General features: G+C 40.7%; 1 protein-coding gene across 9 annotated transcripts in view; it reads left to right on the top strand.

Annotated features, from left to right (window-relative positions):
* Positions 1 to 26,452, top strand: part of FAR2 (fatty acyl-CoA reductase 2) — a 142,107-nt gene that overhangs the window by 49,411 nt on the left and 66,244 nt on the right. For all 9 annotated transcript variants that reach the window (XM_065672240.1, XM_065672213.1, XM_065672277.1 and 6 more), the window contains one exon: positions 12,920 to 13,154. In XM_065672240.1, coding sequence (XP_065528312.1) covers positions 12,966 to 13,154 — 189 coding nt within the window. In that variant the 5' untranslated portion in view covers positions 12,920 to 12,965. The remainder of the gene's footprint in view (positions 1 to 12,919; positions 13,155 to 26,452) is intronic.

The following is a 26,452-nucleotide window of genomic DNA, read 5'->3' as shown; positions in this document are numbered from 1 at the left end:
ACTGCATCATTAACTCTAATTCATTAACCTCCCCTGTGAATCGCCTTGCTTTTAATCATGGGAATAACAAAATACACATCTACTTTGTTTCTCTGGGGAATTTCAGAGATCATTAGTTAATGTATATAAAACGGGGTATGAGCAAGTACACTGGTAAAGAATTTTTAACAGCACAAGGGAGGAATAAACACTGATATGTTGTGTTTGCTGTGACTATGTTTGCTGTATTACTGATTTACATCTACAAATCCAGACAAAATGTTCCCACTCCAGTAATTTCTGTGTGGCGCAGCTGTGATCAGAAACCTATTCTTACTGGTACTATTGCACTTGCATAGTCCCCATCCCAAAGGGCTTGGGATGCAGCAAATCTGTAGTCTGCGAGAGCATGTATGTTTCAGAATGTTGTATCTATCTCTGTATTATAAACCAACATACTCAGACTCACTTCACATTTGCTTTTTAGTTTCATTTCTTGTATTCCCAATCTGTTTATCTGGTAGAAGAAGGAGAAATGTATTAATTAGAAGAGTTGGATATCCTTAAAGCCATCTGATGACTATCAGGAGGTAGCAAAACTACATTCTGAGAGCAACTAAACTCTCAGAAATTAAGTAAAGATAATATTTAGTATCATGAGTGTGATCAGTTGAATTATGAAAGATGTTGTGAAAATGTTCTTGCTCTTAGTAGAATGAGTTCAGCTTGCTCGTAGCTGTGTTTCAAGTAAGGGAAGAGCTGATGAGGGCTAGAAAAATAAGTTTTACTACATCTACAAGAGCAAATAACACCATGATTTCTGTTTTGTTGATCCTTTCTTATGAACTGCACCTCTATATCTCAAAATATTATGTCACTGGCTATTAGATGTCCAGGAACAAGAGGCTGTCAGTCCATTTCCTACTGAGCTAGCTCCTCCTGACAGAAGCCTATCTAGCTTCTCTGCCAGCTCTGATCAGCACCCATGCTGGCAGACTGTTGCCAGCCAGCCACAGCATGCCTGTTGGCAAAGTCTATGAGAAGTACAAATTTTCCAAGGCACGCGAGGAAACCCTTGTAAGTTGTTTCTCATGTCTTTCAGCTACAGGTCTCAGTCTTAACTATTTTTTTGGAAGATTTCAGTTTCCACATGATCAGTGTTGAAGATTGCTAGGATATCACCCAGGAGTAATTCGGCCCAGTTCTTTCAGAGATCATAGAATCACAGAATGGTTTGGGTTGGAAGGGTTCTAAAAGATCATGCAGTTCCAACCTCCTGCCATGGGCAGGGACAGCTCGCACTAGACCATGTTGTTCCAAGCCCCGTCCAACCTGGCCTTGAACACTGCCAGGGATGGGGCAACCACAGCTTCTCTGGACAACCTGTGCCAGTGCCTCACTACCCTCAAAATGAAGAATTGCAATTACTATTAAAAAAAGCATAGAAGCATAACTAACTCATTTTTCTATCCCATGCCATTTAAACATAACACTATTGGTAAAGGCTAAATCACTAGATCAGGAAAATTACAGAAGACCAAGAGCTATTGTAAGTTTTAAGCTGCTTGGCTAATTCTGGGCATAGCACAGTGAGGAGGTCTTTGGAATTTGCAGATTCAGTTCATTGTGAGATGTAGGCTTACTGGTAGAAGATGAATGGGAAGTCTTCCATGAACAGACTTAACTCAGATACTAATCACAGAGTCCTACAAACTCTTCTTTTTGCTGCTGTCTTGCTTTTTGTTTTTTGTTTTAAAAAAGAAAGTACAGTTTGCAGTCTCACCTTTCTGTTGGTAGCAGTTGGCATTCAGGATACATTCACCCTCAGCCTGCCCATGTTCAGTTGATTTCCTTCAGTTTTCCATTCCGATCAAGCACTGGTTTACTCTGTTGAAAATTCTGGCGGCTACCTTGGAGCAACATGCCAACATGCTGTGTTTGTTGATACCAAGAAAAAAAAACAACCTTCCAAACTCTTAGGATGACATTTGCTGTCAGAAGGGGCAGAGGCAAAATTAGTAGTCTCACTACTAGCACATCTAACCTCTGAAGCTTTCGTCTCCAGACCCCAAGCTATGCTACAGTCTTGGGAGAAGCAGCAGGAGTCAGCTGTGCGTTGTAACTCCATGCTTCTCTTGTCTTGCTAGAAGCAAGAGATGAAGGATTAGAGAGGTTTGGAGTGCAACCCCGCAGAGACAGTCAGACAAAGCGGGAAAAGTGAGGAATGGTGAGGTGTAAATGGGAGGCAGAACCACCGAGTCTCTCCAAAGTGCCTTCTGTTTCACTGACTTCTGTCTCAAGAACTAGTATGCTTTATATTTTTTCTACATTATATGTAGTCTAAATTTTTTTGCCACTGCATTTCCTCATCCTCTTTAGAAGCAGTCGAGTTCCATACTAGTATCTCCATATCACCCTCCTAACACTCTGTGCATGGGTTCTCAGAGGAGGTGGCCCGCTAGGTTCTCCTCACTGTGGTTTCTGTGCATTTCCAAATGAAGAATGAGATATCTGTCAGCTGATCACATCTGCACAGCAAGAGTCAGGTCAGGGCTGCAACCTGCCAAACTGGCACAGCTGCAGCTCTGCTGCTGTAGCTACCTTAGCACATACACCCTGATGCTGCCTGTGTGAGATTGTTATTTTAGTGAGGGACTCTAGCAGCAAATATGTCAGTGTATCACTGTTCTGATTTGGGTAGTGCCAGAAGTGTCCTCAACAAAACAGGGGATACAGGGAATTATTGGAGAGCTAGTCACTGGTGCTGATTTCCTGGCTTGCTGCAGCTAGCAGCATGCACTAAGCAGCATAAAATTCCCTGTGGACTTCCTGGAACAAAATACGCTTTGACTGCATTTTTTTCCCTGTTCCTGAAAAGCTTTATCCTGCTCTGTCTGCTGAGAACTTCACTTGACAGGAGAATTTTGCATAGCAAAAGCCTGGATAACTTCTGTCCGGGTTCAGTAGTTGCACAGAGCAAATGAGACTGCTGCTGTGTGTGATGGATTGCCAGGTGCTTCATGCTCTACATGTGAACAATAGAGAAATATAGGAGAAATAATACAAAAAAAAAAAAAAACCCAACCAAACAACCTTTTGTTTGTATTTAGCCTGTTCGAACTTTGATGCGATGAGGAGGTTTAGAAGTCAAAACAGTGTTATTTCCATTGACAATGCTTTCTTTGAGATTTCAATATAAAAAGACTTGATGGTATCAAGATCAATATAATGACTATATGTTTGATTTTGAAAACATGTATGCGTATTTATATATGTTTTGCTGTGAAATTGGCAGTGTAGACTCTTATATCCATCTGGTCATCCTTTTAAGAAGACTTCTCTTGGTGGGAAATACTCTAAGCATTTTTGTCTTTCAACCCCAACCAAGGCATGAGCAGTGTTCTAGGCTGCACTTCTTACTGAAACGTGAATCTGATAACGCTCAGATTGCTGAGCTTGGCTTTCTATTGGAAAGAAAAATAATTACAGTTAATGAAATAACCTTAAATCTGAGTCCAAACACAGCAGGTAGTTTTTTCCACTCTGTTAGATCTGAGATCTGAGGTGTGAAATTTCATTTTAGCTTGCTGTCACAGGACTGCTAGACTTGGTATAGCCACCGCATTTTTCTGTTAAGCAGCATACACTATGCTACTGTATTATCTGAGCTCATCAAAAGGTTTCACTGACAACATGTCAAGAGCTTCTCAGCTGATAAGTAATTTCCTCTGTCGTATAGGGAAGGTATTAGCAAATTTAGACCTTATGGAAGGATGGAGGAACAGGGATATTTGCTGTTGCAGCTCATAAAAATTTACAGTAAGAGGTATTCTGTAGCCACTACCGTGTAAAAGATAGCTGTGGTCTTGATGGCGCAAAAATGGTTGACTGAGGAAAAAAGCGGTTAACAGATTGTTGTGTCTGCAACCTAAAAATGGTTTTCTGTGCATGTGTGCATGTAGTACACAAGTACATGCATACACATTGCTTTTTCAGTAAAAGCCTGTATGCCTGGGAAATCCAGACAGATTGAATGGGGGATTCTGAGGTTGTCAGAAACTGGAGAGAGTAAAAGTATATGTTTGAATCTTACAGCTCTCTCCTTCTTTCTCTCCTTCTTCTTTCCTTCTTTGTTCTCTCCTTCTTCTTTCTCTCTTCTACTGTTATTCAGTCAATTATTAACTATTTTGCATTTGATTTGAAGCTTAGTATAACCAAAAGATATGTATGTATTCTGATAATCTGCACAGGAGTACAAAGCTTCTCCTATTCTCTATTTACAGCTTTCCCTGGACATATCTGTAAAAAAAGTTGTAACAGTAGGAATGTAGTGGTTTAGTATAAGTGTTAGTTTTTTAAAAACATGGTCATTAAGTGGTCATCACTTTGACCTCATCCTGGTAGGTTGTATTCAATATATTCCACCCACTCTTCCCAAGCCTGCAGCATTGCATAGGACAGTTGTGACACTAAGGCAAAGTGCAGGACCCGGCACTTTGCCTTGTTGAATACCACTGGCCGCAGCCCATCGGTTCAGCCTGTCCAGATCCCTCTGCAGAGCCTTCCTATCCTCCAGCAGGTCAACATTCCCACCCAACTTGATGTCTCCAAATCCAACTCTTCACACAAATGCTGTAAATGATAGTGTCAGTGTGAAAAAGGACAGATAATCTTCGAATTCTGTGCTAAGACATGCTGGATGCTAATAACAAAGTTATCAACTAAGATCTCTAAAAGAAAGAAATGTGCCAGAGCAACCCATTACCACAGGGGGATTCATAGACCTTTGACTTAATCACTGAGAGACCTCCCTTTTGCGGTGCTAAGATGCAGTGTGATTGGTATGCAATGGCGAGTTTTCTGATTTAGGAGTCTGGGAGAGAGCTGCTGGTGATAGAGATCCCAGTCACAGCTAAAGAGAAAAAAGCAAGGTGATAATGGCCCTGAAAAGTGAACTCTTGGAAAGAGAAGGGGAAGGATTGCCTGCAGAAATGCTCTGATGTAGGACGTCTGCATTTAATTATGTTGAGGCAAAGCTAAGCACCTAAGCTTTGATCCTGCAACCTGCTCGATGTCTTTGCAACAGCCAACTCTAAGTGAGTGCTGCTAAAAAAGAGAGAGAGTGGGTACAGATGCTGACCTACGTGCTACAGAAAGGAGCTTGCAGAAGCTGCTCCTTTGATGTCTCTGGGTGCTGCTGTTCTTACCAGTGACTAATTAAATAGGGGTAAGGTAGAATACATCCATATTTGAGATGAAGAGAAATATTTATTCTTTAAAATCCTGTATCACACACAAAGGTATGTCCTTAGCACAGTTGTGCCATCTTAGCTGTAAAAGACTTACAGCTTATTTTCATCATTTTTTAGAGAACATAGTGAGACTGAGACAGACTGACAAATTTCAATAAAAATATCAAGAGGCTTTTCCTGGGTTGTGTTGTACTGGTGCCCTTGTGCTTCATTTGTTCTTCACTGATTCTTAACAGTGGTCAAACTGTTTAGACTAATTAGGAGAGTCAATCAGTCTGTGGAGCTGTACGGGTAATGCTTAAGCGATGACCAAATCTTGAAATTCTAGCTTTTGCCCTACATCTGGGTTGTGTTCTGTGGGCAGATCTCTATCCCAGAAGCCATGACTCCGAGTTGTTTCCAAAGGATTGAAAGCTTCTGCTCGCATGTCATGTAACATTCAGCAGTTTGCAGGATCTGGCTGTACATGCTGCTCATTGTCTCTAGCTCTTAATTATGCTGTCAACTGCACTGTCTCTTTAGATTTAACTGTTACAAATTGAAATGGATTGCAAAACTGGTGTCATTTTTCAAGTCATGAAGGTTTTCCGGGAGCAACAAGAGCTTCTCCTTGCTTTTTGCTACTTGGGTATGCTGTTACAGAATTGAGTCAGTACTGTTGGCAAACAAAGTTATTTGAAATAGATTAGCTGCAGAAAAGTGATTTAACCTTCTGGCTTCTAGCAGAAATATTTATATTTGGTGTAAATTGTTTGGAGCAAAATCTCTCTCTATGAAGAGGATTATCATCAGGAGCTCAGTCTGGCTGTGAATGAGCCCATCTTTGAATCACAGGGTTTTATTTCTTTGTGCTGTATTAGCATCTATAGTGCTTGTACAAAGGCTGGATTATGATCTTCCTTTTAATTCTGTCACTGAGTGAGACAATGTTCATCATTTCCAGTTTGTTGTTGTTGGGTTGTTAGTGCTATTAAATAACTATGGAAGTTTAGCAAACCATAAGGATCTTTTAATTTGCCCCTAGATCAGCCATTTTAACATCATCTTTGCTTCATTTTCTGCCATCAGTAAAATCTCTCTACCTCTTCCCAAGCATCATATACTGCACAAAACTTTATGTGCCTGAGCATCTATAAAAATAAACTATGTAACTTCAATTGGTGCTATGTATTTGCTCATGTTAGCAGCACTTGTTAAAAACGTTGTGCAGCGTGGAACTACAGCCCTTTTCCGTCCTGAGTGGCTGTTGTTAATTACTGAAAATTCATAAAATATTTTAAATATAAAGGTTTAAATGTAAGCTAATTCATGTTAAACCCATCTGAAACTTTAGTCATTGTACTGGAACTACCCTGATTGTGAGTTTGGCCCAGTAAATCAAATCAATGGAGCCGAGTGATATACGCTTCCTTCCAGTGTTACTGAGAAGCCAGGAGTTAAGTTAGTATGATGAAAAGCAAGTCACTGCTTCAGCTATTGGTAGCGTGTATGGTGTGGGGTGCTGCTCTGTGGCTCTAAGGCCACAGCATGCTCTATTACTTCCAGATGTCATGGGGCTAAAAATAATCTGTGAAATCTCTGAAGCAGAGCCAGGTGCTTAACAAAACTTTGACGTTCGTATGAAGCATCTCAAATGACAGAGCATGCAGAGCTAATGCACCTGTGTACACCTGAGAGGATCACTGTGGATTCACGGATGCCTATGTTTCTAGTGCCAGCATGTAAATGAAACGTGTGGATGCTTATTGCATATTTCTTTGTCTTTTTAATTTTGATTCTTTATGCATAGGATGGAGCATTCCGTTAATACAGGAATCAGAAGGTTTGAAAGTTGCTTTGTTTCAGAATGAATTTTTCAGAATGAATTTTTTTAATTACCATCATCGATAGGAGATGGTATGCAGGTGTTGAAATTTTAACACTATTCCTGACTCTTCATTCATCTGCATGCTCTCCTTGGATTATACTGATGCGCTTCAAACTATACAGCGGTTGTACGTGCATTAGCATTGGAGGAAAGCTGCTTGTTGTTCAAGTATCTACCTCTAATAGCCACCAAAGTGAAAAGATCAGGTTGTTCCTTCTACAGTCATAGTTGTGGGATTAATTACTTGCTGGTGATTAAGTAACAAGAAGTTATATGCGAATGCTTTCAGGCAAAGAACACGTATTAGGAAGTATGTGTAGTCTCTGTCACGCATCCTGGTACAAAAAAATAAAAAGGAAGATAATTATGTGAAGATACATTGTAAGCATCCCCAGTGCTCAGCCCATTTTAAACTCATAAAATAATTAATAGACTGAGGAAGCAAACTGATGAGATTGAAATAGCCTGTGACCACTTTACATTGCTGCTTCTGACCTCAGCTGTACATGTTCTCTAAAGCGACAGAGGAATTTTTCTTTCTATGCATGTCACAGGTTAATTATGACTCCTTTGGAATACTGATTACAGGAAACTGTCTTATGTGTGACTGGACTTTTGTAACCAAGATTAAAAGTTTATATTCAGAAAATGGACAAAAATTATTTTGTCTTAAAGGATTCTTGCTGTCTTTAGCTTTGTTTGAAAAAATGTTATTTGTCGTTAATTGCAATTTTAGTGGAAGCTGGTTACTTTCATTTAATATGCCATCTAAAAGACTCATCTGAACACTCTGGCCCTCTTATTTACAGAAATTACATCCCAGCATAATGTTGTGAAAATTCATGAGACATGAGAAAACTCATTAAAACCATGGTAAATAAAAAGAGGTGCCAGAGAGGCCATTCGTGAATCTAGGCAAACAGTTCTTTGTTCTTGCACGTAACTGACTAAGTATATACACATATATATGTATAAAAAATGTTGTTGAAAAGGCAAATATCTCAACAGATAAGCTTCTGGAATGGCCACTGTCCTAGTTGAGTAGGGCATGGAAATCTTAGTAGTGGTTGAAACCATAGTAAAATATTCACCTGTTCCAATTCACCCATCCTTCATTGCCTGTGCTCCGTTTTGCTTTCTCTTCTTAGCATCCTGCCGCCATGGACCCGCTCTGGGAAGCAGCAGTAGCAGTAGTCAGAGAGGTTCAGATACATATTTCTCTTCCCATTGCTATGGCTTTGGTAGCAGTCTAACTCTCAGCATTACACAATTGCAGTCAGAATGCAGATTTGTCATCATTGAAGTATGTGAAAGGGAGGACAGTGTATTAATTGTTTTGCTAAATATTAGCTCAGTTGTATCTGCTCTTGTTGGGGAAAGCTCTCCTTTTCTCCTGAGCATATGAGAGTTTACTTTTTCAAGAGGGAAGTATTAGATAGGTAGGATTCCCACCTTTCCCTTTGCTTGTCCTTTGGTACATGCCCCTGCACAAAATCATAGCTTCATTTATAATGCAGCACTGTAGATTGTCCTTTATGTCTGATCCAGTGGAGACTTTGACAGGCTTCAGTAGCAGAGCTTTACCCTTAAAGCAGCTTTTGTACTTGTGTCTGCAGAGATGCTCAGTGTGATTCCTGGCTGGCTGTCCAAAAGGTGTTTTTTTCATGTTCTGGTTAGAGATGAGTCAGCATCAGAGAGAGTATAGAGCTGCAAAGATGCTGCACTCAGTAATTCAGGTGGCATCAGTGATTACCTTCCTGTTCTGATTAGTGCCTAAACCATCGGAGTTGCCTGTAATTATTCACTTGAATTAGGCTTCAAGAAGCCATTTTGTGGGTTTTTCTCCACAATTCAGGGCTTTCTTGCCTCCAGTCTGTTTTGGAAGAGACAGGAACCTCAGGGATTGAAATAGTCTTTTTCCTTCCTTGCCTCAGCGAGGGTCAACTGGCTGCAACTGCTGACCGTGGTTCAGGCTTTGAAGATTTTTCTCTTTCCAGGCACTGAATCCATTGCAGCTTAATTTACTGGGAAATAGTTCATGCCCTGTATTGACTGTTTATTCCTTAAAAGGAAAAGCAAAATCATAAATGATTTGTTTTCATTTGACTTAGTGTAAAAAGTCAGAAAGGTATGCATCTTGTTCTCTGTATTTTGAAGTAGACATCTAAGGGGTCAAGTCAGCAGACATTACTTGGATCACACCCTTTGACCCTAAAAGTCCTCTGGTTCCTTAAAATGTTCATAACTTCTTCAGTATTTTATTTACAACAGCCAAGCAAAAATCAATTAAAACACAGAAGAATAAATTCTGTTGTAAAATTACACTCTTAAAAATATAAAAACCCCAAAATGATTCTGAAAAATAAAGAAGTCAGGTCAAGACTAAGTAGAAAGGAAAATATCTTCATATTCCTGAATAAAAACTGGAATCCGCTTCTGAGTTTGGAACCTAATAAAAGTCTCTTGAAATTTGCTTGAACAGCAGAGATACAGGCATCTGCCTGAACATAGCAGATTGCAGCGTTGTAGCTTTTGTGTCATGGTCTCAAAACAACAATTTGTGCACATTAAATGGATACACAGATTTTATTTGTTGATAATTAGCATAGCATCAGATGGATACAAGATTATTGTATATTCTTCTAAAGTTAAAGTAAGGAAAGGGAAAATGTACTGCAAGGAGACACAAACACCATTTCCATCCTCATGTTTTTTTATTGTGGATGAGGCCTGAGGAGCTGGATCCCACTCTGATGCTGGCTCTGTGAACTGAATGCTGCCTGACTTGGATTGCTTCATTGTAGAAAATCAAAAGGATGTGATTTTTCTTACCTTTTCTTCTTAACCTATAGAGTTAAGCCAGTAATCAAGAAAAATAGCAGATTGCCTTAGAAGTTCAGTTTTTCTGTGCCTGTGTTTGGTGTTTTCATTTTCGTCCTACCAGAATGGTTTAGGAGATACAATTGGGGTATTTTTGGCTACTATTCTAGTAGGCATTGAACATCTGGCCAAACCAAATGAAGCCCCATTCAGATAACTCAAACAGAGAAACAAAATAAAAAAATAAAGTAAAAAAAGAGGGAAACAGAGGAAAAATGAAACAACATAATAAATTGATGTCCACATTTGGAAATCTTAACAGTTATTTTTGCAGTAGTCCACAGCTATAATGCAAAGCACTAATGTTTAGTGATACGGGTTGGAAATGTTCTCCACTACCGAAGTGTGGGAAGGAGAGTAATTCTTGTTAATCACTGTTGTAATCTCACAAGTTTGTGGTGCAAAGTACTTTAAAAATATACCATTTTTTCTAGCAGAATATTAGGAGAGGTTAGGTGGATATAACCTGGGAATGAGCCCAAAGCAAGTATACAGTGACTGGAAGTAGTCTTGTATTTCATCTTTTTGTTTCCTTCTGTTCAGTAGACTTTGTATGGCCTTTGTATAGCCTTTAATGACTAAGGACTTCTCCATTAATTTTTCTTCTTTGCAGGGAATGTGCTGTACCATATTTATTAAGTCCTTTGTCACATGTGTCTTCATCTGGCTAAATTAGTATCTACTTTGGTACTTGTACATCCTTTCACAAACCTCTGCTTTCTGCCAATTCCTGTCTTCTAGTATCACTCAGTTTTTCCAAACCTGAATGAGATGTGACATTTTGTTATAAATAAGTTAATTATCTAACAGTTTAACCCGTTTGTTTAACTTCCCAAGTGGCCATCTCTTTAATAAGAACAGGTTTTTAATAGGCCAACATGTGCCCGTTACGTTCATTTAAATGGTAATCTAGGCCATATCTAAAGTAGGCTAATACCCTAATACTGAGCCAGAATACTCACAGCTATTAGTTTGTAAAACAGCGTCCCTCAGAAGTTACTCTGCTTGACCCACTTTCTCAATTGGATGGCACACCTGATGATTCATTATGGATCAGAAAACGTGGTTATTTTCATTTGTTTGATGCTATGTAAGGCAGTCCCACGCAGCACTGGGAATATTTTGCTGGGTGTGAGTCCCCGGTTTATGTGTCTGTGCCCATTAGAAATACACATTTAATGTTTCCATGCAGCAGTACAGTGATTGTGAAAACTGGCAGATAGGTAGGAATGCAAAGTCAGGTCTGGGTAGATGCATCAGCTGTAGACCCAAATAATGACAGCACATTTACACACTGTGGATCACTTTTCACTGTTGTGACTGGGGCTCCCAATCCAGCTAAGTATTCCTGAGTAGTGCAAGGAACACAGTACACATTTTAAGAGTTGGTTTGTGGTGCTACTGTTAATTCACATAGATGGTGGTCCATTTTTGTGGGTAAGATACCTCAGTCCATCCTAAGGAAGGCATAGGACAATCTATGTTTCTCTTGTGGTCCCTTGCAGTGAAGGGAATTTAACCTACCGTCACACGTAGCCAAGGTTCCCATGGTACTTCAAACTGCTCGGTGTTGTTAATTCGTGTTGGTCCAAGTCAAGGACTCATTGCATAAGATGATTGTGTGTGAAGGCTTGCAGATTTTGCTCTAAGTTAGGCCACTTCACTGTTTCTGAATGGTAGATTTCAGAAATGCAAAAGGGTTGGTGAGAACAGGAAATCTTGGAAGAATGCAAAAACGCAGCAAATGCTGTTTTTCTGTTTCTGATGTATTTGCATTTTATTAGCATACAGTTGGCTGATGTCATGTTGAGAAACTTGAAATAGCTGACTGCATCTGAAGCTTCTGCATGAGGAAGAGTTTTTTTCTGGGGTACCTGAAGATCATTGTTCTGGTTCTTGAATACTCGATCAACAGCATTGCACTGTTCTTTGGTTTTGTTTCAGATTGAACAGGCTTTTTTCAAAACAGTTATTTATGTTTTTCACAAGCCTTTTCCTTGCAATGTAGGTGGTTTGTGCATGCTGTGATCTGCAGCACTACAAAGATGGGAGGAGTTCTCTTCTTTCAGTTAGTCTCATAGGGAGAGGGCCTATTCTGAGGCTGGATTCAACCCAGCCTTGCTTGTCATTTAATCAGCTTAGAGTTTGGATTGGGATGGCTGGGGACATGTAAGCCCAAAACCATTGTATCTAATTAAAATACTTAACTGGGACGCTTCATGTGGGAACCTTGTCTAGTCAGCCCGCTTACATAGTCAGTGGATCTCCAGAGAATGCATATGGCATCTATACTCCTTAGAGTTAAGAGGAATGAATTTTGGCCTTAACAGCCAATAATGGGTAATGACCTACACACAGGAGTATGGTATGTCAGTCTTGCAGAGCAATGTCATTGCACTGTATCCTCTGCGAAGAAGAGCTTTCTTCATGGTTTTTATTCCAAGCTAAAACAACAAGAAAAGACTGAGCACGTTGCTGAGTGGTGGCTAACCAGAAATGCAACAGCTTGGCACAGTGGAATTAAAGGGAAAAACAGAGCATTTGCACCTGCAGTGTTTGTGAGAAATGTTCTTTCTGTTGTATGGAGAACTGTGTGTCTTTGTGAGTGCCACTTCACGGTGTAGGAGAAATGCTGTTCAGCACTGCAGTGAGCATCTACTGCTAGGAGCCTTTGACAGCACAAGCTGTGTTCCAAATTGTGACTGCTGGCTGCAGTTATAGTATAATATAGAGGATAAGGCTGAGCTTGATTTTTTTTAAGCTGCTCAGATTAACCTGTTTAATTTTTGTAGGTTTTTCTTAAAAAATCATCTTTAAAATTGCAACTGACTGAACTAATGTGAGCTGCCATACACAAAGGTTAGCTCAGACATAGCTCCCTAATGACTGATCTACGTCTTGACTCAGAAGCCATTAAAGCTTTATTTCTGCACCTTTTCAGGTACCTTGTGCAGGAAGTTAAAGGAAGAACAGAACAAATCAGCACCATGTCTTCAGTCTCAGCTTATTACAATGGAAAGAACGTTCTTATCACAGGAGCTACAGGCTTCATGGGCAAAGTACTGATGGAAAAGCTTCTGCGCTCCAGCCCTGATGTGAAAGCAGTTTATATACTTGTCAGACCAAAAGCTGGACAATCAATGCAAGAGAGAGTGGCCAACATGTTGAAATGCAAGGTAAGTTTTTATTATGTATTCTAGAGTCTATGGTGAAATCCATCGAGCTGGCTGAAGCAAAGGACTTCTTTTATAATCAGTTCTGCTGTAGCCGTTGTGTATTTTTGTTGTGTATAAAACGAAAGTACATGAATGAACCTGGATCCATCTGCTTTTGGTAGGTGATGCAGCATTTTATGCTGCAGTGATGTAAGTTTGTCTTCCTTTTTGCATTGCTGTTTGTTGAGAATTATTTTTTTCAAAAGCACATTCACTTAGCAAATTCCTTTTTGCCACAAGAGCAGCATTTTGCTTTCATTGACTCTTTTCCTTCCCCCACATTCAAAAGTTAATATTGGAACATTGGTATCGAAAAATGAAGTTGAGCCCATCATACCCTACTCCTTGCCCTTACTGGGGCATTAAATTAATTTCATAAGACAAAGCCTAGTAGCAATGTATATTAGGCTGTGCACTGCTGCAGGGCATCTGCCCTCATCTACCATCTTCTGATGTCGATGTCAACTCCAATTTAACCTTACTTAAGAAGTGATAAAATACTGCTGCATTTGAAAAGGGTGTTTCGAATGCTTCTCCCAGCAGAACACAAAGGCTAACACAGACCTGTGAGTCAAAGAACAGACCTGTACGACCTCCACCCATGTGCCTTGTTTCTGTTGAGCTTTTAGGTTGCCACCCTGGTGAGGAAATCTGTATCTCTGGTGTCAAAACCCTTTGTGGTATTTAATGTAAAGATTTGTGAGGAGAAACTGCCAGACATGTTATCTAGAGTGGACTTGGCCTGAGGATCTCAAGGCCTTCAGGAGCTTAGGTGCGGTCATGAACTTGCTTAGACACCTCCAGTTATGACAAGTTCCAGAGTTCAAGCTAGTGCTTACTGCTAGTGTGAAACTGTATATAGCTGATGTGAAGTGAGGGGACAGGACAGATCTGGCCCTAGTAGGCAAGGAATTACTTGGAATTAATCTGAGAAATGTCAACATATTTTTTGAGTATTGATCTAAAACTTTGAACAAGACTTGACTGGGAAAGTACTTCTCTTACTTCTACTGGGGTAAAATAGGTTTATAGATACCTTAGAGACAAGTAGGTTTGGGAGAAGGCATGCATTTTTCCTCCTCATGTTCTGAGGCATCAAACTAAAAAGTCTGAAGTATGTCCAACAACAGTTTGATTTTGATTTTGGGTTTTTTTTTTTCTGGGTGTTTTCAACAGAAGGGCAGGTTATTTTTGTGTTCAGGAATATTTGTGAGTGATATAAAAGGAAACCATCACATTGGTTGCTTTTTGCAAGTCTGTCAAATGCACTGTTTTTCTTTGCTTTTCCTTTCAGTGAACATTTTTCAGCTGTTTTTACGGCTTTCATAACTGAAGACTCTGGGTAATGGTTTTCATCATCAAGGAACAAAATCCCAAATGTGATGTGTTTGCATGGTTTTTTGCCCCCCCGCCCCCATTTTTTTAACCACTAAGAAAATGACAATCCTAACTAAATTCTAGGACTTCAATAAGCTTTATTTGCATATTACTGGCTTATCTGTTCAGTTGGCCAGCCTAGCTTAGTGCTATTGCTAGCTCTAGGTGAGGTTCCCTAGTAGCTGTTTTATTGTTGCAGCTGTATTAGGCGCACCCTTTTTTCCCTAGCATGTGTCAGCAGGTTTAGACATACCAACAGCAAATATGACTTTAAACCTCTCCTTGAACCTTTGACAGCCTGCTTCAACGTGTTTCAGATGAACAAAAGAAGGTGGCAAGTCTCTTTTAAGTTAGGTTGCTGCAGCCTTGAAAAGAGAAAATGCTCACAACTCATTCCGGTCACCTCAAGGAAGAAGGTGGTTTTTTGACTCTGATCTTTTTAAAATGAAGCAGAAAATACTTCATAAGGCAAAACCCCAACTCTTCAATGGTTATTTCCATGTGAAAATGTTGACAGCCTTTGTATTTTTGCTAGATGTGAGACTGTTAATTCCAGTAGCTGTAATTTCGTGGCAGGTGAAGAGGGAAAGGAACATTACTCTTACCATTTTTGCGGATTGTTTCCAATTAAGTTTGCTGTATGTCTTTAAACCACACAATCAGTCATTCACAATCCAGAGGCTACGCTTTGATTTACAGTTGGGTTTGCATACTTCAGTTTGAGAAATCCCTGAGCTATATAACAAATAAAATGCAGCAAAAGGTTATTCCAAGTCTTAAGGCAATATTTGTTTCTGATATTCCTCATCTCTGATTAAGAATATATGTATTTGAGTAAGCACAGGAATACTCAGAATAAAATCCCTTCTTTTCCTCATGTGTACATACATAATTTCTCACCCCTCCTGCATAATCATTCTTTTCCCCCATGAGTTCTTGGATTTAATGCAATACAGTATTTGTATCTGGCTTTAGGAGAACATACTTTATTTTTACTTTCGTGTTCTACCATATGTGATCTCTACTGACTGATTACACATGCACCTTGAAAGTAACTCTTTCTTCTTTTCCGTATGCTTTGACCCAGTATTATACTCTGCAATTTCTCATTTTCACACCCAGAAAAAGAGTATTCCAAGAACCAGAGCAGTAGAGGAAAACAGGTTGCCAGCTTCCAAATTCCTAAACAAACAGATAAAAATAGTATTTGGGATTAAAAAAATGAAAGCAGTAGACTGGCCAGACTAAGTTGCACTGCATAATGCTTAGGTCTTCAGGTAAGCTGCTCTCAGGACTCCTGATTTTTGGTAGTACTTAACATGTTGAAAGAAATTGCCTATAATTTTTGATCTCTCTTCATACATCTCTATATAGGGGTTTATATCTACAGGGCTTTAAACTTTGAGGTGTCGCGTTTATGAGCTGTCTTGTTCACAGCGTATACATGTGAATGTGCTGTAAGATGACTCCCATTAAATAAAAAAGCACCTGTAAGTTACAAAAGGGTGATGTGGTGTAAAGGGGAAAATACATTAGTTTGTACTTTTCAGATGTTTAGTACATGGAATTTTTCAAATTCTGCATCCAACATTAGGAGTAAAATATAAAAAATAATTTGGACGTAAATCAGAATTCTTCCACTGCTTTTGGAGTAGCTGAACAGATGGCATTGAGATGTAATACAATGCTGGCTTCCTCAGATCTTGTGAAATTAATCTTACATGAAGATACCTTACTGTGTTAATATGAAATATATAATGAACAGATACTCAATTATCTCACCATCGACTCCAAAATGAACATGTGCATTGAGGAATGCGTGGTGCGTCGTGACCTTGCCTACTTATGAGAGGAGATGTTCTATTTTCCAGCAGCAAGTCCCTAAGGGAGTCAAGCTATTACCCTGTGCTTAATGAAATGCTGTGTCTGTGTGGCACAGAGCACAGCTGATAGACAAAAAAACACAATTTTCAGTATTGGCTTCACCCTAGGTGTGTCCATAGATGTGCATCACAAGGCAAAGCTTGACAGCACTGTTCAATCATTAGTTGATGGGAGCAGTATATTTGTTAGAAACAGGGAATTGTTACAAGGAGTGTTTTTTGTTGTCTGATCCCTTTGTGAGCAGGAAATAGGCAGGAATGCTTGGAGGGGTTGTCTCAGATTCCCTGGAGGGGCGTTACTGGGCTAATGCTGAGTCACTGGCTGTAGCTTTCACGTTGTCCCTGGGAGAGCAGAGAATTTTCCATGCCCTGCATGCAGTGAACCAAGGTTGCTTGCTGCTGCCAGGCTGTTCCTCAGATCTGTTTGTTCAGTGTTCCTGGTTAGAAAGATCAATCAAAGTGGGGAGTGGAAAAGACACTTGTTAATCTCTGATAATTCAGAGAGAAAATGGGGAGGCTGTGAGAGTGCTGAAAATGGGGAGCAGATACTGCTTGGTGAGGCTAGAAATGCTGTAAAATGCTACTGCTTTTTCATATCTTCCAACCACAGTTAACCATTATGGTTAACTCTAACAGTTACAGTGGATGTGTACAGATAGACTGTCTTCTCTTCCGTGCAAAGCTTTTTCTGGAACTACATATTATGATGGGACTGACCACTAAGAACAGCGTAAGCCCAGTGTTAAATCAGATACCTTTGCCTCTTCAGTATAACCTCGTCAAGTGTGCTATGCTTATCAGCAAATATACAGGCAAGCCCAATTTTGCTTTCTCAAAACATCTTCCTTGACTATCCCTTTCTCCACACCCTTGCTCATGTGTCTTGCTCGTCACCATAAGCAGTAAGGTTTCTCCCCACCGAACCAGTACAGTGCAGCATCATTCCCTCTGGAACAGCACCCCCTAAATCTGCTGCAACCACTGCAGTGGTGCATGGATCAGTATCTGGATCAGAGTAATAAGCTTTTTCGGTTGATGGAATTGGATCTGACTTGCTCAGTAAGAAACCGCTAATTGGAGTGCAACAGCTGAAGATGTTTTCTGGTTTATTACTTGTTTAGATTTGCCTCACTTTTGTGTGTAGGTTATCAGAAATAAATCCAATATTTGTGTACCAAAGGAACAAATCTGTCATTTGAACAGTCACTTGTTTCTTGACCCCATGATTTATCAACTGTGTGGTAGAGAGGAACTAAATCTTAAGGGCAGTAACATAACTTACATGAATGCAGGCAAGGGTCTCTAACCATTCTGTTCCTCTTTCCTAAGTTAACACCATCTGTTGCCTTGTTCCATTTCATTTTTTTCTCTTCTCCAATTTGTGCTTCTGTTTGAAGAAGGCTGGTAAGGTTTTACTTTACGTGTTAGCAAATAGCCTGCTTCCTACAGCACAAGGAAGGGCCAACAAGACAGCTTGTGCTTCTAGCAAGATAACCTTTCACACTGAACAAAAAATGAAGCGACCATTACTCCTGAGCTCAAGACTCAGTCAAATGTCCTTGGTGTCACTTTCTGCTGTTGGATGACTGCAGTCATGCTGCTGCTCCGTGGCTTAAGTCTCTGCTGGAGCATGGGTATCTGGAGCAAGCAAAGGCAATGGCATTGCCTTTTCTGGGTGCTGCACCGAAGCTGCAGCCTCATATGGTGACAGTTCCTCCTTATTTGATGGATATCTGACCTGTGTCATGACTCAGGGAGCAGACTCTCACCCATCAGCTTTCAGCTGAGTTGGAGATCTGGCAGCCCTACATGCTCTTTCATCTGTTCCGCATGCAAAGCCATGACTACCAGGAGGCTAATGGAGAAGCTGAGAAGTACTGTTAATTAGCATCAGCAGAACTTGGTTTCCTGTGCCTCCTTTCTCCTTTGCACTTGCACAGCTGTCAGCACAGACTGCATTCTGCAGAAGTGCTGGAAGTGCAGGTAGGTAGAAATGGCATGGGTTTGGGGTTCTTTTGTTTGTTTATTTTTTAATGTATATTCAGCTGTCAAAGGAAGAAACATGTAAGAGGAAAGGAGAAAGAAACGTGGTGGTTGAAATCATGTCCTCCATTGTGTCAGTCAGATAAATTCCGGCCATGATCTGCTGAGGAAGAAACAATGTCTTTGTGTGATCAGGGCAATTCCCAGAGAAAATAGGCTCATTGCACTGTTTCATAGCCATAATGTAGTTTGCATTGCTACTTAGGATACATGGGTGCTGAATAGTAATTCATAATTTCTCCATGTAGTGCGTAAATAGATCAGGGATATATTCAGTGTTATGGATTTAGAACAACCCTCAATCTGCTTTGCTGTATGTGTTTAGTTACACTTATATGTGACTAATGACAGTATTAGAAATAACAGTAACTATACTTTCCTGTATATAGCATACTCTTTGCCCAATATTTCCGGTGTGTCTGTTGAGTCTGATTCATCTTAGTGCCCTTTTGCAGATTGATTCTCTTTGGGATACTTTAATTTAGAAATGTTAAAAGTGGAGCACCTCAGATCAACAGTTAGTTTGAAAATGCTTGCATATTGTCCATACTCCTGTTTTTAGGACCACAAACTTGTTCTCTAAGGTTCTATGTACATACAAAAGCAAGCATGAAAAAAATGTGGGGAGGTATCTATACACTATTCTCAAAAGATGAAGCCTCATTTTTTTAATGAATCTGGAGAGAAAATGTGGATGATAGAATTGTCATGCAAATTAGAGAACCAGGGACAGAGAGAAGAAGCAGTTAAATAATGCATTGGTAATATTGCCAAAGAAAGGATTTATGTTTTGGCTATGAGAAGTTATAATGAAAATCAGGATATCCAAAAGGAGAGATATCAGCTAAGTTCAAGGATGGCAGAGAGAGGGAGAAGCGGGTCAGGAACAGCAGAGTAAGGGGATAAGTTTATGACATAATGGTGACACCAGTGGAAATCTTAGTATTGCATTACCCTCCTGTTGCCCACGTTTTCTCTCCAGCTTCATTAAAAAGATGAGAGCTATAACTTCCTTATGTGCAGTTGTAGAGACCGATAAGGTCCCCCCTGAGCCTTCCCTTCTCCAGACTGAATGACCTCAGTTCCCCTAGCCGTTCCTCGTAAGACTTGTGCTCTAAACTCTTCAGAAAAGCACTTCCCACTCAAAGAAGTTGGGTCCCTTATTACATGGCTTCTCTTTGTACGCCTGCTTGAATGTCTCCCTGAAGCATCAGGCTCTGTTCACTTACAGATGCAGTTCTCCAGTGTCATCAGAATGGTTCCTGTTGATGTCATCCCTTAAAAGCAGAACTGAATGTACCTGGAAGCTCTAGGAAGGATTATGGACCTGATCATGTGATGCGTTGTCTTTTATTACAACAAGTGGTACTGCTGAAATACAGATGAGTCTTGGGGTCTGCCGTTTTGTCTACTGGTCTCAAGCTCTTCTAGGTGATACAGAATGCGAACCTCAAGTTTAGTCACTGCTAAGGGGAGTTCACAGCTTAGTGCTCCAGCTTTGTAAACTGTGTTCAGTACTTCAGCTCCTGGGGGTACTTGCCGTAGTAAAGTCAACTCTGATTTCTTTTTCATTTTTAAATGGACTGCAGTTTTCAGTTTACTCCAGTTATACGTTACTTGCAATGGGTACACAGTAAATCATCATGAAATTAGGATTGTTTAGTTGACAAAAAATACTAAATGAAAAACAAGGACACAGTTGTCAATGAAACTGTAGAAGCAAAAGTGAATTACTCTCAAATGAGTAACTTCTTGAAAGCAAAAATGCTTCATGGTTCGTTTCAAGAGTGTTTGTCTTTCACTTGTGAATTAAAACATTCTGGTTTCAAAACATGACTCATCCGTTTCCTCATCTTTCACTCAAAACAGCTGTTAGAGGTGTTGAGGTGTTGATGCGGCACATCCACTGAGACCAGCAGAATGACAATAATGCTGATAGCTGTCCAGGTACTCAGGCACTTGCAAGACAAACCCAGCATGAAGCATGGTGGCCCACCATCCCTGTGTGACCAGAGGCCACCTGCCTGGCAGCAGCTGCCATCTCAGCACGGTGCTGCTTTGTAGCCCTGCTGTGTGGGAGCTCCATCTCTCTTACCAGCCTCTTACCACAAGGTGCCTGTGATCTTTGCCAGGTGCATGCACAGAAAATACGTCTTGTGCAAAGGGTCTGGCACGATCTCTTTCTGGAGCTCAGCCCTCTATGTGCCAGTCCCTTGGCTGCAACAGCAAGGGAGTTGCCGATTTCTGTCTTTCATGTCACTCTGCACAAATACCCAACTCCTACAGAATGGTATGCCAAAGCTGGCCTTCATTTTTATCTTTACTTCTTGGTTTCATATGACTTTTCCTCGGCCTGGACTGGAATCACAATATATCAGCAGATTTCAAAAGGTTTTTTTGATTGGCTGGGGTTTTTACTTAAAATCACTTAATGATGTTAAGTAGATCATGATTTAAACATGTTAAGTAGATCATGATTTAAACAGCAACACTTCCAGGGGAAAATACAGAGCCTTACATATAAACATTCCAAAAACATCCCTCTAGCCAGCTGTGCACTAATGCACTGTTGCTAATGCTATAGTTAAAAAAAAAGCTGAAAAGAAGGCACAATCTCTCAGTTTCACATTTGATATCTAACAAGAGACTTATGTACAAGTTTAAATATTCAAGTATTCTGTTAAATTTGTAAAGATATAATGGATAATTTTATGCAATTCTTTGAGAACTCTGATGGTCAGGGACCTCCGTTTATCCAAGGAACATTATGGGCAAGCTTCTCATGTAGTAAGCACAAGACTCTGCTCTTCAGTCCAGTTAATACATGCACGTTTGTATGCACGCAAATGCACACATATGCATAAAGGTACTCTGTTCCAAGCTAACATTTTTTGTTTTATTTAATGGGGGATTCGTCTGTTGTTGATGATGATGTCTGCAGTGGAGAATTCTGCCAGCTGGTAACTGACAAAATAGAGGTTCAGCCCTCGAAGCAAATGAGCAGGCAGTACAGTTAGAATTATATAATTTGAAAAGGCCTCAGAAGTAAGATTTTTCCCTTGTCACTAACAGCCTAGAAGCTGCAGTCATGCTGCTTTTGCTACTGTATCTAAAACGAAATGCATGTTCCATTCTCCATAAGCAGTGATATTTTGGGACACTTTTGGCCTGTATCTGTTTCACAGTATTTTTTCTTTAGTGTGCAAGGGTGTCTTACAGAAGAATGAGGGAATCGCATCAGGGAGTTAGCAAACTAAGGTTGCAGTTGAGTCACAACTTTAAGAGATCTTCATAACATTGCTTGAATTTGCATTTATGCCTATGTGCTTTCTGGTTTGCAGCCAAGGCGCCATTCCTGAAATCAGTTGAATTTCTCTTGGTATCTTGATTTAGCTTTGGTTGAGTACTGGGGACTTTTTAGTAGGGCCTGTTGCGGAAGAACGAGGGGTGATAGTTTTAAACTAAAAGAGGGGAGATTCAGGCTGGATATGAGGAAGAAATTCTTTACAATGAGGAAGGTAAACACTGAAGGTTGCCCAGAGAGTTGGTGGATGTGCCATCCCTGGAGATGTTCAAGGCCGGTCTGGATGTGGTTCTGGGCAACCTGATTGAGTTGAAGATGTCCCTGCTTATTGCAGGGGGATTGGATTAGATGACCTTTGAAGGTCCCTTCCAACAGAAACTATATTGTGATTCTATGATCTTGTGAACTGTGTATTTCAAAGAGGTGACGGGCTCAAATAACTTATTTACAGTTGTGCTTTCAATTATATGTCACTGTGTTGGATTTTCTTTTTTGCTTTGGATAATTTTGTTTCTTATAGGAAAAGAAAAGCATGTATGGGTTTGATTTCACTGCCAATATTTCAACTTCAGATGACAGCAATTTAAACATAGTAAGAAGTGCTTCATACAGGAATGCGAGTGCCATTATCACTCTTCCGTATCTGGGAAACTAGTATGTTCTGACTCCAACCTAAAAGCCTTGGAGGATAAGCAAGCTAGACAGTTTTTTCTGGGTTTGGAATCTACCAAAACCAAGAAGCAATGTGGTTTTGATGCTGCTGACTCTCCTCCACTTTTGCCCACGTGATTGCATCTGAAGTTGAGCTTGTGGGTCAAGCTGGAAATGAAAAGAATATCCTAATATTAGATTTTTTGCAAGTGAGTAAAAGGAAAATTCTCTAATGCACAAGATTCACTTATATGCTAGTCAGAGATCTCTCCATGCAGGCCTTCCCTTTTTGGATATCAGCCTCCTTGACAGCAGAAAGCTTTCAGCATCACCACCACTGCTGTCTACATATCCTAAGTGCTAAAAGTCAAGGAAGTGAGACAGCATGCATTAGAAGAAGAAATTATGGAAGAAATGGAGTGCAGGGGAGAGTGAAGGTAAAAAGTTCAGCATGGCATTTTCAAAGAGGACAGGAAAAGTACAAAGAGCATTGGAGGTCTTCACTCTGAAGGCTTGAGAATTTACATCAGTAACAGAAATTAGAGCTATTTCCCAGCAGCTTTTGCTGGCATCAAGGCCATGGAACAGCATAATTAGAGAAGTCCTGTTGGGCATCCTTTGTATAACCCTCTGGTTTCTCCTGTATCCTGGTTTTGCTCAGGCACACAGGAGAGCTGAGCTTTTAGGCAGCTGCACAGCATGCTTTGTGTTCACGATTTTGCCAAGTGACCCGTTCACCAAGAAGGCCTTCAGCAAACATGTTTTTAAACAATGTTTGTCATTTTGCTGGAGCCTGTGACTTGGCTCCGGACATGTGCGAGTTGGCATGATTCTTTCTGGGGCTGTTGCACTTCAGAACCACTCAGGACACCAGTGGAGCTGCTCATGTACCAAAGCTCTCACACAGCCTTGGGTTCTTTGCTCTGAATTGGGGCTGAATAAAGACACCTAACCTTAGGCAACCTCTGTTGGGAACATCTTGGCCTGCAACTCATAGTTAAGAATGGAGGCTTATCTTTTTCTTAAATGGGTCAGTAATGGAGTTATCAGTCAGCACCCAAAAAGCAGAGTTTGCTATTTGGTCATTCAACAAAATATGAAGTTAATTTGTATTTCATCCTTCCTGTCTGATTTTATTATATTCTCTCCCCAGCTGCTGCTTCCATTTTTTTCTTAAAGAAAGCTTTTCTGTTAACCTGTCCTTTCTACCTGTGCTTTTTTGTTATCTGGCAGATAACTATGACTTAGTGGTAGATGCTAAAACAAATTTTAAGTCAGAAGACCTTGCAAAGAAATAAAGTTTGTTGTGAACAAATCACTGCAATTTAAGAAGAAATCCTATAGTGGGGCAACATCTTTAATCTTATGTTTTGACTTCCAATCACAGCCCTCGGATATGATCACTGGATAATACTATCTACAAACAAAGTTGTTAAAATACTAGGGTGATGGTGGGGGAATACTTGAGCCTTAGGGACCTCTAAGAGTGAGAGCTCTTCCTGCTTGTGACACAGTGATACATATGGATATGTAAGTGCTCTGTGGTCCAGAGCACTTGATCTTCTAAGTGTCCTGCCTGCAAGGAAAAATACCTAGCTTATCATCCTTCTCCCAGCCCCTGGCATTGAGCTATGACTGGAAGAGTGAAAACAAATGCAAGATATCCCTCTATACCAGAGCGCCATGGTTGCCAGAAGGCGCTCATAAGGCTGTTTATATAGGTACTGTCTGCTGCATTATGTACCAAACAATTGACCCTAAAAATGATTCTCCAGAAGACCAGCCAACTTAAAATTTGGCTGAAGGTCACCTTTGACTGCAGTTTACCCTAGCAAATCCAGTCTATTGCTTTTATTTAATTTACCAAACCCATTAGGACTACCAAGATTATTAGGGAGAATACTTAAAAAAAAATGTGAAGTTCTGAATCACATCATTGCGTGCCCAAATCAAAATGTCTGAATTGTGCCAAGGAATCCAAGTGTGAAAATCTTCTGGCAATTTTCTGGGGGCTTGTATAAGGCCTTTTGTTTTCTTTTAAGGGAGTGAGAGTAGGAGTATTATTAGTGTTACACTGCTGTAGATTAATTTTGCTTCTTGAAAGAAAAACTGCTGTGGTGCAACAGCTCTTCCATTTATAATTAAATGTGAGTGATGGTGTGATTGTGAACAGCAACTGACTGACTGCATCCAAACATTCAGTGAGCTGCTCTGATTTTGCGGAGAGGACCCCTGTTAATTCTGTAAACATGTATGATTCACTGCCCATGAAGGTGGCTGTCCACAGCCTGTTGTTTGTGACCAGACTTATGTTTGATCTGGAGTTACTGTTCTAGCTTAATGTATTTAAAATCAAGGTATGCTGGCGGAGGTCATTGCTAGGCCACTTTCCATCATCTTTGGTAAGTCGTGGGAAACGGGCGAGGTGCCTGAGGATTGGCGGATGGCAAAGGTCACACCAATCTATAAGAAGGGCAAGAAGGAGGACCCGGGTAATTATAGACCGGTCAGCCTTACCTCCATCCCTGGAAAGGTGATGGAACAACTTATTCTTGACTCCATCACTAGGCATATCAAGGATGAGGGGGTCATTAAGAACAGCCAACATGGTTTTATGAGGGGGAAGTCATGTATGACCAACCTTATAGCCTTCTATGAGGAAGTGACTAGGTGGAGGGATGATGGTAGAGCGGTAGATGTAGTTTTTCTTGATTTCAGTAAGGCATTTGATACTGTCTCCCACAGCATCCTCATAGATAAGCTAAAGAAGTGTGGGCTTGACGATCAAGTAGTGAGGTGGATCGAGAACTGGTTGAAAGGAAGAAGGCAGAGAGTTGTGGTCAATGGCGCAGAATCTAGCTGGAGGTCTGTGACTAGTGGAGTCCCTCAGGGGTCGGTGCTGGGACCGGTGCTGTTTAATATTTTCATCAATGACCTGGATGAGGGAACTGAGTGCACCCTCAGCAAGTTTGCTGATGACACAAAACTGGGAGGAGTGGCTGACACACCAGAGGACTGTGCTGCCATTCAGCGAGACCTGGACAGGCTGGAGAGTTGGGCGGGGAGAAACTGGATGAAATTTAACAAGGGCAAGTGTAGAGTCTTGCATCTGGGGAAGAACAACCCCATGTACCAGTACAGGTTGGGGGGTGACCTGCTGGAAAGTAGCGAAGGGGAAAGGGACCTGGGGGTCCTGGTGGATAGGAGGATGACCATGAGCCAGCAATGTGCTCTTGTGGCCAAGAAGGCAAATGGCATCTTAGGGTGCATTAGAAAGGGAGTGGTTAGTAGGTCAAGAGAGGTTCTCCTCCGCCTCTACTCAGCCTTGGTGAGGCCGCATCTGGAATATTGCGTCCAGTTCTGGGCCCCTCTGTTCAAGAAGGACAGGGAATTGCTTGAAGGAGTCCAGCGCAGAGCCACAAAGATGATTAAGGGAGTGGAACATCTCCCTTATGAGGAGAGGCTGAGGGAGCTGGGTCTCTTTAGCTTGCAGAAGAGGAGACTGAGGGGTGACCTCATCAATGTTTACAAATATGTAAAGGGTAGGTGTCAGGATGATGGAGCTAGGCTTTTTTCAGTGATATCCAGTGATAGGACAAGGGGCAATGGGTGTAAACTGGAACATAGGAAGTTCCACGTTAACATCAGGAAGAACTTCTTTACTGTAAGAGTGACAGAGCACTGGAACAGGTTGCCCAGGGGGGTTGTGGAGTCTCCTACACTGGAGATATTCAAGGCCCGCCTGGACAAGTTCCTGTGTGATGTACTGTAGGTTACCCTGCTCTTGCAGGGGGGTTGGACTAGATGATCTTTTTAGGTCCCTTCCAACCCTTGGGATTCTGTGATTCTGTGATTCTGTGTATGCCTTATGCACTGTCAAAAATGATCATTAGACTGATTTTTGATCCTATATTTGTTTAGTTACTATAAGTTTCCACCTTAGAAATCCTAACTGTAAGAGGACCTCTTCCAAGGTGTACTTTTAGGATTGAATGTTTTCC

This window comes from Lathamus discolor, chromosome 1 (assembly GCF_037157495.1).
Source record: "Lathamus discolor isolate bLatDis1 chromosome 1, bLatDis1.hap1, whole genome shotgun sequence".
Taxonomy (NCBI): Eukaryota; Metazoa; Chordata; class Aves; order Psittaciformes; family Psittacidae; genus Lathamus; species Lathamus discolor.
This window is presented reverse-complemented; position numbering and strand designations above follow the sequence as displayed.